This window comes from Ictalurus furcatus, chromosome 13 (assembly GCF_023375685.1).
Source record: "Ictalurus furcatus strain D&B chromosome 13, Billie_1.0, whole genome shotgun sequence".
NCBI lineage: Eukaryota > Metazoa > Chordata > Actinopteri > Siluriformes > Ictaluridae > Ictalurus > Ictalurus furcatus.
In genome coordinates this window covers 4,529,720-4,542,208 of record NC_071267.1, presented here as the reverse complement: position 1 = coordinate 4,542,208, position 12,489 = coordinate 4,529,720, and the positions used below count along the sequence as shown (strand labels likewise).

The window sequence follows — 12,489 nt, the reverse complement described above, 5'->3', positions numbered from 1 at the left end:
CAGGATATAGTAGTTATGAAAATGAATGAGTAAATGAATGAATGAATGAATTGAGTTTTATTTCGATTTTTATACATCATGCTCCAAGTGATAGTGTACATCATTGAATGGGCTGCAACAACCCTTGAGAGAGTGAGTGAGAGTGTGTGTGTGTGTGTGTGTGTGCATGCACCTCATCTTGAGATCCTGTGCTATTCCTCCAGGTTTTCATCATTCCAAGTCCATCCTGCCCCACTGTCCCACCATTTCCCAATCGTCTCAAACCTGCAGAATGCTGAAGGGAAAAAAAAAAACACCTTTCATTAAATTCCCTATTATTTGAAGACAAATGACAGAAAAGAAATATAATGAAAGTCACAGTGCATAGATTTTTCATTTTCTTGTTAAAAGCAAAAACATGATTAACATGATTACTGAGTCACGGGAAAAAAACTATTCTATTACTGGATATCATGCGTTACCCTCACAATCCTTAAATAGTAATTCACAGTCAGTGCTGCGTCAGGGGTGATCAGTCCAAATTGGTTTGACTGAAGTTTGTACACATACATCGTACATCAGCTCAGATCTATTAACATCATCAGGCCCCGATGTTAAGTATGAAAGAAGTCTGACGACACGTGCAATCATTCACAATTTACCGGTCCACCTATTGTCATGTTTTTGGGAAGTCGGAGGAAATTCGAGAACCCGGTGGACAACCATATGGACACGGGGGGGAACATGTTAAACTCTGCACTGATAGTTAGGCGATAGAGCTGTAAGGTGGCAATGCTACCTGATGCACCTCCATGTTGCCCCTAATATGATCAATAAGTGGAAAATGGATTCAAAAGTGATGAGAATTTTAGCTTTGCTGAACAGGCATATTTAGTCTCTAATTTGGTGGGAATCTAGTGAAAGATTATCATCTGTGATTTTTTTTCCCCTTGTGGAATGTGTATTGTTACTCAGTTTGCAAAGTTGCTTTGAATAAAATTATTGATAGCCAATTAACCGATCACTAGTTTGGTGTATTTTGGTTTGGTGTATTTTGTGTATTTTTGAAATTCATATCCAGTTAATTTACATAGTGAAGTAAATGGTCATGTATACATTTATTTCTGCAACAAATTTTCTTTTGTTGGTTTTACTTTAAATTAAATTGCTTCCCCAAGCAAGTAGTTTTAACTTAAAACTGAGGAGAAGCAGTGAGGAGCTCAGCCTTTTTTGGAGCTTTAGGAAGAGCCTCCTGGGTGAGGCTCCCTGATGAAGCTGGTTGAGAATGTGGGAAAATGTCAACAGCAATACTGTTCAAATTTATATTCAAAATTGTCTCAGTCACTACATAATTCCATATGTATTATTTCATTATGTTAAAGTGGTATGTCTGTTTTGTGCCTAGGTATGGTCCCAGAAACCCCTCTGTCATCCAGGTGAAAACATAGGCTATAAGCAAGCTTCTTTCAATTTAAGGCTTTTCCAAACCACTGATTTATTTTTTAATTAAATCAATTAATTTAATTATAAATTAAGCACATTACAATAATAATAAATAAATAAATAAATAAAAATAAACAGTAATTATTGAAATGAAAGGATGTATTTGTTGCCCTTCATTTTAAGACAAAAGTTTTCACTTACTTCAGGTAAGTTCCACTCAGACTTGGAGCCGTCTTTCAGGTAGTAATATGTCTGTCCCCGATCATCCAGTGACTTGATCCACTGTCCACACAAACATTTATGTTGTTTATAACATTCCAAATATAAAAACGGAGAAAAGAGAAAAAAATTAATGCTCAACTCAGGTATGGGTATGTACAGTTTGTAATAAAAGTCTAAGCATGCACTACCTGCTCCTGTGTATGGTCGTTGGTGAAGATCCAGACTCCATCAGGGTCAACGTTTAGTGTCCAGCCTGCAGGAGCACTGCGGTCTAGACACGCTCTGGGAATGACTGCTTTTTTCACGTGGGCCAGTGAGTATTCTGAAGAACCAGCAAAGGAGAAAGCATCCTCCTGCCAAGGAGTTGCTGGACTATCTTCTTCAGCAGGGTAGTCTTCCTCAGGGAGGGGAGGCTAATGATGGATCACAGGTTGACAGGTGATATATATAGAGTCATGTGAAAAAAATAAGTACACCCCATGGAAATTGTTGGCTTACATTTGATCATCTTTGAAACAGCGCCTATTAATGAAGTTGATATACTTGAACAAAACCACAAGGAAAAATTTTTCAATCATTTATTCAACAGAAATATCAATATATGTGATATTCTTCTGTAGAAAAAGTACGTACACCCTAGAATCTAGTATTGCTCCCTTTAGCAGACCACTTTTTTGACCACTCTTCCATGCAATATTCTTTCAGGTGCAAGATGTTTGAAGGTTTTCTTGCATATACTGCCAGTTTCAAATCCCCCCACATGGAGGTTTGAGGAATGGCCTAGTAAAAACACTGTATTGAAAGCCAGGCTTTGACTAGGCCATTCCATAACCCTCCATTTCTTGTTTTTGAGCCATGCCTTGGTGGATTTGCTAGTGTGCTTAGGATCATTATCCTGTTGAAAGGTCCACTTTCGGACAGATGGCCTCATATTATCTTCAAGCACTCTTTGATATGATGCAGAAATCATAGTTGAATCATAGAATGAAAGCTCAACAGTCCCTGAGGCAGCGAAGCAACCCGAAACCATAACATTTTTACCACAGTGTTTCAGAGTTGGTATGAGGTGCTTCTTCTGAAAAGCTGTCTTTGGACTGCGCCAAACGTGACTGCTGTTACTGTGGCTAAACAACTCTCTCTTTGATTCATTTGTCCAGAGCGCATTATTTCAAAAGGTCTGGTCTTTGCTTATATGCTTATTGGCAAACTGTAGTCTTGCAAAGGCTTTTTCGTGGCACGCCTCCCATACAGGTCAAATTTGTATCCCTTTCTGATTGTAGAAGCATGCATTTTGACACCAACAGTTGCAAGACTTCCTTGCAAATCTTGTGATGAAATTTGGGGGTTCTTGGAGACTTCTTTTTGCATCAAACGGTCTGCTCTTGGTCTGAATTTGCAGGGACGGCCAGTCCTGGACATATTGGCAGTCATTTAAAATCTGCACCATTTGTAGATTATTTTCCTTACAGTGGAATGATGTATTTAAAATGATTTGGAGATCTCTTTAAATCCCTTGCCAGACTCATGGGTATCCGCAATCTTTTTTTCTGAAGGCCTTACAGAACTCTTTAGATCTTGGCATGATGACACCACACACCTCAATAACAAAGGGAACACCAGACACTAGATATGAGAGGGGTATAAATAAGACAGGTTCCACCTGCACTCCCTAAGCAGGTTCTAATCACCCCCACCCAATCTTCAACACCTGGATTGGAAGGTGTGATAAAATGTAGTTTATCTTAAAGTAAATAAGGGTTTACATACTTTTTCCATGTGACTGATCTGTTTTTTGTTCGTTTAAATTGTGAAAATTACTACAACATGTCGATTTTCTGTGTCATTTGATAGAGTGTATCAACTTTAATAATAGGCACTGTTTCAAAGAGGATCGAATGTTTGCTTGTCCAAATATGTCCCAAATGCCACCAATTTCCATGGGGTGTACTTTTTTTTTTTTACATGACTGTAAGTATAACAAGTAGTTGTAGACTGTTAGATTAGATTGCGCTTCCAAAAAATTGTTATTTTGAGTTTTATTATAAACCCAGTTTGAGATCAAATCACAGCAATATTACTGTGCAGTCATAGGCCAATCTTTTTTGTTGCATATTTTCGGTTATATACAGACCTCATTGTGTGTATTCTAAAATACTATTTTAGCTGTAACCAACTGCAATCATCTTTTGAATCAAACTGAATCATCTCTTGATATCTGTTTGTGCTAAAAAAAAAAAAAAAACTAGCCTGACAGTGACTGGGGCTTCAAGCTTATTTTACATTCCAGTGGCTTATATGTGAACTGAAAAAATGCTGCAAATACAGAGGTGGTTTCTGTGTGTGCTTTTTATACCGGTGCCCCTTCCTGCAGACTGTTGGCTGACAGGGGAGGAGTCAGCAAGTCATCCGGTAGGTCCCATGAACTCTGTCCAGAGATAGGGTTAAAAAAATAGTGTCTGCCACTCCTCTCATCCAGCACCTTCTCCCAGCCGGAGGTCCTTCTTGCTTCATCTGTGGGCGAACAGGCTGGAGACAGGGATGGAGTGGGGGAGACAGGAAGATCCTTAGCCCCCACCTCAGACTCCATTGAGGAGCTAAGAGGGTAATCCCAGGTGCTACGGCCTGTGCTGGGGTGATAGTAGTACTCTTTTCCAGTCTCCTCGTCAGTGTGGATCTCCCATCCCTCGGCGCCTAGAAGGAGAGTGTCATGGAGTTCAGGAGATTCTGAAATGCCCCAAGCAGAAGCGGAGGGCAAGCTGCTGATGCTCTGATGTGCCCTGGGCAGGTTTACATACACTGCCGTCAGATCCTCATCCTCAACCTGGTAGAGATGAATCAATGAATAAAAAACTAAAATGAGACAAGTCCTGACAATATGACAATAACAATTCTTTTTGCACATATGTCTCTGTTTAGGGCAAATGAAGTGCACCGAGACAAACACAAAGACACAAACAAAGGCACCCACACTGCTTTTTTTTCTCCCTGCATTCAAGGAGTGAGGTAACAATGTTTGTTTAGTCAGACACTGTGCGCTAAAAAAATCTCTTCCTGTAGACAGAAAAAAAAAATTGAGAATACAACCACCGCAACCTAATCACTTGTTCTATTCAGAGACATTTACATGTCTCACAGATAGCGCAAATAAAGAAACCAGACCCGAGAGTACAAGCACATATGCAGGGCCAGAACAAGTTATGATATAACGAAAAGTTTATAACACCTTTTACATAGCAATAACATAGGAAGGTGGAGAAAATTAAGGACTTTTCTGGAACTTGGAACTCATGGTCAACATAGATTTTGTAAGTATTTGTGTCAAAGTGCAACAGCAAGAGATTACTGAAAACACACACTTGTTCTGATACAGAGTTTTCATAATAGTAGCCCGGTGTTACTGGCCTGAAACACTGATCAGTATTGTATTGAATTTGGCATATTTTCCGATCCTACCCACTGAGGTCATTTTGATGCTGTACATGCATCATGACTACCACAACCTATATCTTTTAAACCCTTTTTTTTTTTTTTTTTTTTAAGTACACAAGTACCTGCAAATTACAGCAATGATTGACTATGACAAACACAAAGATGCTTAAATGAACGTTTATTTATTCTGCATCATCGAATACATTTAGTCCAGTATGAATAAAAAAGTGCAATAAATAATTCCAGAAATTGAACCATAATTGTTGTGGTTCTTTATTTGGAGCTTCATTTCTGTGCTTTTGTGCCACGTGTCCATAAATACAACATGTCAAATTCATCAGATTAGTACATTAGTAAGTTTAACTCATACTGAGACTGTAGTGATGCAACTTTCCAACTTTTGGACGTCTGTTACAGGCTTATATTGATTAACACAGGGACGTATGCAGATGTGTATTAACAGCACTAGTAGTGTATCACATACTTGCCTCTTATCTAAACAAATCGAGCAAAAAGAAAGACTCCATCCTGACATTGTATCTACCATCCAAAGACTTGCTGCCATTAAGCTTTGTCAAGTGAGAAAACTCAGTAGCTTATACAAAAATTGCTACCCCAACCCCACACCTATTTCTGTCAAATACTCAAAAAAATGACCAAAATGCATATGTGTAATGCTCATAGTGCATCTCACAGCTTGTCTTAATAGCATGGTGCCATGATGCCTGTTTCCCATAACTCAGTATCAAATCGGTATTACACATTGCCCGACACCATCCGAAGCACTTAAGTTGGTATTTTGAGACAGTCTGAGAGCAGCATTCGCTGAAAAATGAACATCTCTGAAATATACACCTTACTGAATATCACTAAATATACGTGTAAGCCAAGCAAGACAATGGGGATTAGTCATCAGCGATGGCTTAAATCCAATGTTTAGCTCCTTAAACTGATATAGTCCTCAGCTCACCTGTATCCCTAAGAGAGATTTCTGGGAGGCCACACCTCTTTTGATGAGGTATTTCTGAGAGAGAGAGAGAGAGAGAGAGAGAGAGACAGACAAACAGAGACAGAACGAAAGAAAGAAAGAAAGAAAGAAAGAAAGAAAGGAAGGAAGAAAGAAAGAACAGCTTCAGCTGTGCAATTAAGATTGTTGTGAGCTCTTTGAAATTCTATGGATTTCTGAAAGAATGGCTCCAAACTATAACACAGCATTTTATATTGCTATTCGATTACTGAAAAATGGTTTAACCAGTTAAATGCACTGATAGGAAAACCATGTAGATCCTTATATTTATAAGATTCATGATAAGAAATAAGCTATTCATGTGGAAATTTTATTAATGGCATTAACCTTATCCTATACTTTCTATAGCTGCTAATTAATGCTAGTTAGTAGGTCTTTTGTTTTCTTTTGTTTTTGTGATGGCAGAAATTCACAATCAAGCAAACTCCACAAAATTCAGAAGAGCTTGCAATTTTTCAAAATTACTGCAGATTTTCCACAGGTTTGGGCCCAGATGCATAACGTGACGTTATAACAACACGCATTCAGCCAAAGCCCTCTTCGATTCACGTGTGTCGAACATGGAAAAAAAAAGGTCTCATTTACTAACAAACATCACTGTGAAAGACAATTTCGTACAATTGCAATTTCACAAAATGCAAGTAGTTTTCCACAAAAAAAAAAAACTCTGCAAGTTGTATTGCAAATTTTGAAAAAGGCCGCAGTAAAATCATGCATTTTTGGCCGCAACAATCACAAAAAAAAAAACCCTCAGAAATCCTGTACGGACTGATTAATGTAAATTCATGTATAAAGGCCTGTCTATCAGGATTGAGGTCTAAAGATTTGTTTTCATCAAACAGGCTGTGTATATTTACAGAGAAATTCAACTATCTGTCTCATCTCTTCACAAAACAAACATTATAACAGTACGGGTGTAAAATACACAGCAGGTCTTTAGTAATTAGAGAGTTTTTTGTACAGTTGCGGCTTATTCCAGGATAAACTCTGATTAGCCCTAACCCTTTCTCTCTCTTTTTTTTTTTTATGACAACATATTACATATACCAGATACCTGTTTTTGCCTAATGTTTGCAGACTGTACCATTTGTTACCTTTAACCGTTAACAAGATTTCTAAGGTCCATGAAAATCTTATTTGATCAAGCCATATCAGAACTATTGAGGAACGGGGATGTCTAAGTCCTCCTTTATCAAGAGGCCATTAACTTCGAGGTTCACATACCTGTCCATCAATGACCATGTCCATTTAAATCATTTGCGCAATAATGATACAGCAATGCAAAATGTGTGTTGTTTGTGAAATATTTTCTGGAGCCATTCCAAATAGTTCACGAACATTTTTTCCACAACTTGAGCTAAGGTGTACTGTTAGGGTGGTCAAGTGCTCCGTCTCTCCTTATTAGCCCACTGTATGCATCTTTCCCCTGGAACTTGAATTATGCTAACCAAAACATTACAACTTGTATCTGAGAGCATAACATGTGTAAGAGACGGTTTTGAGAAAGAGAAGAGGTGGGACATAAAAAAAGAGAGCGAGAGAAAACAAGCTCTTATGGGAGATATGCAATTCCCAGAACGCATGCCATCTTTTTGAGGATAAAATTAGATGAGCTGAATGCGTTGAGCCAACAGAGACATGGATATACCCTGCATATGTCACTTTATAAGTAGGCTAACGGGAATGAGAGGTAGAGAAGGAATAAGTGAGTTAGTGAGGAAGACACAGAGATACGGAGGGAGCAAGAGAGAGACATGAAGAATGGGAGACAGAATAAGACTGATGGGACACAAAGAGGTCTACTATATATTTTTGTGTCAAGCAACCAGGGTAAATGAGGACATTCAATGTTTGAAGCCACCCATCACACACACACACACACACACACACACACATTATTGATCAGTTTATACTTTGAATGAAGTAGACCAAACAGTACAATAGCAGTGGCTATTGACTACTACGCCCTTCGTTCACTGTTGGCTGGAACGTGTTTTCATAGCATCTGATCTGTCATAACACACACAGCATTTTAGGAAGAACATGAGCATCTTACTTCTTCTTACCACAAAGTGAACACACACTTTGACATGTTACACCTAGGCGTTTTCTGCAACCAAGTTTCTAACAGGAAGAGTGCAGAGCAGACTAGCCACTAACAGTAGAAAAACCTCTAATTTCATTCGATTTCGTTTTCTCAGAACTTCCTGCTTTCAAAAACAACACAATAATCACCTCTGACAAGCTTACCTCTAATCACAGCAACTTGCCTTTAAAGTTTTACTGATACTAGAGCTGGTCAGATCCAAAACATAAGCAGAAAGCTCATACACTGTACCTCAAACTAACAATCTGGTTGTCCTATGGAAATTCAAGCCTACCTGGGGATGCAGAGAGATGGCCAAAGCAGTCTTGGGACGGCAGTTGAGCCGAACCTTGGAGTAATAATCCACCATGGTACTGTTTTGGAAGCTCTGTCAAGAGTCAAAGCTCATGATGGGAGTTAACCTACTGTTATGGCATGGCGAACTGGAGCAACCATAAAATCAACACGCGTATGAAAACACAAGCATCTTCTGAAAGCTGTGTGTTCAGTGTTTTACAGACAGAGGAAAGAGAAGTGCTTGCTCTGTGTTTGTGGGGGAGGGGGAAATACTGAGAGAGTGCGACAGAAGAGACAGAGCAGAGGGTGAGAGACAGTAATAGAGAGATGGGTGCACTATGGCAAACTCTGGTTGAATGGATGATACAATTAATATTATTATAATGAAAAACACTCTCTTCCTCGCAGTGCTAAAGAAAGTGTCGGAAGAGAGTGTCAAGAGAGCTTGTCTACAGAGATGCAAATTCAGTTTACTGTTGCATTCACTCACAGACCCAAGTCTGTGCATAAGTCATAGAGATCTTTTTAACAACTACCGGAAAACATCTGAACATCTCAGTGCCGTTTGAGTAAAATCCACTTGACTGTCAAAAGTGTCTGTGACATGCTGAAAAAAAAATTGTTTTTTAGCTGATTCCACAAGCATATAATGAATATAAAGAGACTAACACAATACTGGTTTATGAACAAATAGTTATAAATAGTCAAACAATCATAGTTTATCATGGAATTGTTAACAACTCTTGGCAGCAAGTCCACTTGAAACTTAGCCTGGAAACTAAGATGGGACAGAATATAGCTAATATTGTGTGTGTAATGGCTTTGTAGAAAGATTACAAGCCAATATGTGTATGATTATGTGCTTACAAATGCTCAAAGAGAGAACAATACACAGGATAAAGGGTGAGGGTTGCTAAACACTTTCTTTCCATTAGCTGTAAGGGTGAGAAGGTCTGTGTGGATGTGGTTCTGCATATTTACAGCATTTGTAAGTATGTGTACTTCTATTCAAAAAAACAACAACAAAAAAAAAAAACGCACACACACACACACACACACACACACACACACACACACACACACACACACACACGCTTCCTCTGAAATGCAGCAGGTTTCCGGTAGAGCGGTGGTGATACCAATGTGTAGCCAAGTGCCACAGTGTGGGACCGAAACCTTGGTTAGTTATTTTACTACTGAACGTGATCTAATTCTAGACCCGTTATCAGGTAGATATAAAAGTCTGCCTCTCTTATGCATTCTTGTCACTCGAAAAGGGCAGTGTGCATACTACTAATCTTTTAAAACAACTCTCCTATTTTGTTCATGCATATACTTTGAGTATATTCACACTGCAGACAATTTTAGACCTTCTGTCTACATTTTCCTCCTGTAATTTGAGAACGTTGATGTCCCCACTACGTATTGTTATTCCCACTCTGTGATGAACCATCTGTGTGTCAGATGTTTGTGATTGATCCTTTGCCTTGAAATCATGCATGATCCCTTCTGACACAGTGGCTTACTACACAGAGTACAGTAAAAATCAGGTGGAGTTTAAAAAAAAAAAAAAAAAAAAAGGCTTCCTTGTGTATGTGTAGTTTGTTATTCAAATCTTCAGCTTGACAGCCTAAACCTATATGACCTCACTTCCACACAGTCCAGTGCTTCAGATACCAGACAACTGAACACTCTCCCTTGCATATTCATTTAAACAAATGTGCTTCCTACAGCAGCACAAGGATTTCAAAGCCTATTCACGACTTTTAAAAATGCTCAGTATGTAGATTATTGAGGACTTAAATCAGTATCTTAATCAGTAGGTAGTTAGTTTACTTAAGCAAGTCATATTTATTCAACCAGATGCGAATGTATGTAATGAGTTCATTTTTAAAACAGTCAGTCTAACCTCAGGAGATCTGCTTAATGAAGTCAGAGCTCTCAAGAGGCATTTTATCTTAAAATGGCAGTGGCACAAAATGTACTAGAAGCAAAAGTACATGATCTAGAGAACATACACAATCATTATATATGTGTGTGTGCGCGCACACACGCACACACAGGTGCTTTGTTGATGTGAGAGGTCAAAGAAGAATGGCCAGACTAGTTTGACTGAAGCTCTAAACCTGTCTAGGCATTATTATGCTAGTTCATGTATTTCATGTGTTCCAGCTCAAGCACACCTGGTGCAACTAATGAAGCCCTTGATTAGTTTAGCATCAGGTGTGCTTGCGACAACACCTGTTTTGCATATGTGTGCTGTTGTGAGGGATTCTATTCAGGGGGTTGAATCATTTTGAGACTGGAGAAATCATTATAAGTTGCATTTTCAGTTGAATTTCGGGAAACCTATTGATGCATTCATCGTGCTGAACTATTTCAATTGCTTTTGTTTGATTTGTTCATCGCAAACAGCTGAAAGTCTGTACATTTTGACAATAAACCTGATTTGCAATGGGGGTTGAATACTTTTGATTGCAACTGTAAATGCAGGAGTACATATGATTTTAAAAGGAACAGTATATTTATTTGATTTACTATTTATGTTTTCATGTTGAAGGCAAATGTCAGACAAAAACTGGTTCCAAGTTAAAAGAAAGTAGAATAAACTGACATACCCATAGAATTTTCATGCTGGTTCATCTGTCCACCAACATGATGGTATATGACAAAGAATTTATAGCTGCTATAAACGAATAAAAGACAGATTGTGGAGCACAGATCGAGAAAGCATACAACTGCTTAATTAACCAAATTACTTGTTTCGATGTAACAGCGCCTGACCAGGCAGGCAAGGACCCAATCACAGCACACACACACATGCACAGACTCTCTTTCTTGCACAGAAGCACTATTGAGGCCAAACTTCCCTCTCCCCCCCAATGTTATATCATCAAGCATGGCCTGGAATCTGGATTAATTCACGGAATGATGGTCTGATCTACTGCACTGCAACATGCAGCATTATAGCATCAGTTATGCAGTGATGGTTGGTAATGCCAGTGGTAAAGAGAGTCTGATTATCAACCACACTGTCAGGTAAGAGATGGAAATAGTCCCTGTATATCTGAGATATAAGGTTACTTCTGGCAAAATACCTCAATGTCATGATCTGACATATCAAAGGGAGAACAGAAATATCCAGCAGGTTAATACCCATCCTAAGTGAACAGTTCCTGAAATACATGTCAGGATAGACTTGCAGTAGAGTTCATGTAAAAAAGAGTATGTAAAATATTTGTACTCTGGCTGATATCACAACGCATTTTAAATGGCATGACTACACAGGACAGGCAGTATGGTTCATAGCCAACCCACCAAGTACCATTTGAAATAAGGAACTGAGCACACAGGAACCAAAAACGGATGTTACATAAAGCGCATTTGACACTACTCAACCCAATGTTGGGCTTAATTCGAAACTATACCCATCTGAACATATTTTCCATAAGTTTAAGATGAAGAATCTAAATGTTAAAAGACAGAGGCTGATGTGATTAAACAGGAAACCATGAACCGAAACACACAGTTTAATCACTGCTACGTATTACTGTTGTTGGCTCAGAGAAATCCCCTACAACAGAAATGAGGAGTCACCCAAAATGCGGACAATCCACCTAGGTGATGCAATCAGTCAGCTGACACACTGCAAATAAGCATAGCTCTTCTAAGATGTTTTCTTCCCTCGTTGGGCTCGACAAATTGAACTAAGTTGAAAAAAATGATGAATAATACCTACAGTAATTAAATGTTTATATGATCATTGCTCACAGTGCGGACTTGGCAGCTCATTACATTAACCATCAACACACAAGTCACAAAGGGTTTGGTTATGGCTTGATGAATGGTAAAGCCAAGGGAGCACATTGTCTTACGTACATCTTATTTAGTGTGACGATTATTACAATCCTCGGTGGAGTTTCATGTTTGGTCAGGATGGTGAGATGAGTCCACTTGTTTATATACATGAGATAGATGTGATCCTAACAGGATTTGTGATGTTTAC

General features: G+C 38.7%; 1 protein-coding gene across 1 annotated transcript in view; it reads right to left on the bottom strand.

The window, feature by feature from the left end:
* Positions 1–12,489, bottom strand: part of arhgap27 (Rho GTPase activating protein 27) — a 36,872-nt gene that overhangs the window by 13,909 nt on the left and 10,474 nt on the right. The window contains exons 3-6 of the mRNA XM_053639867.1: positions 3,998–4,465; positions 1,833–2,057; positions 1,624–1,704; positions 173–274 (exon numbers count right to left, since the gene is read on the bottom strand). Of these exons, the coding sequence (XP_053495842.1) occupies positions 173–274; positions 1,624–1,704; positions 1,833–2,057; positions 3,998–4,465 (876 nt within the window). The remainder of the gene's footprint in view (positions 1–172; positions 275–1,623; positions 1,705–1,832; positions 2,058–3,997; positions 4,466–12,489) is intronic.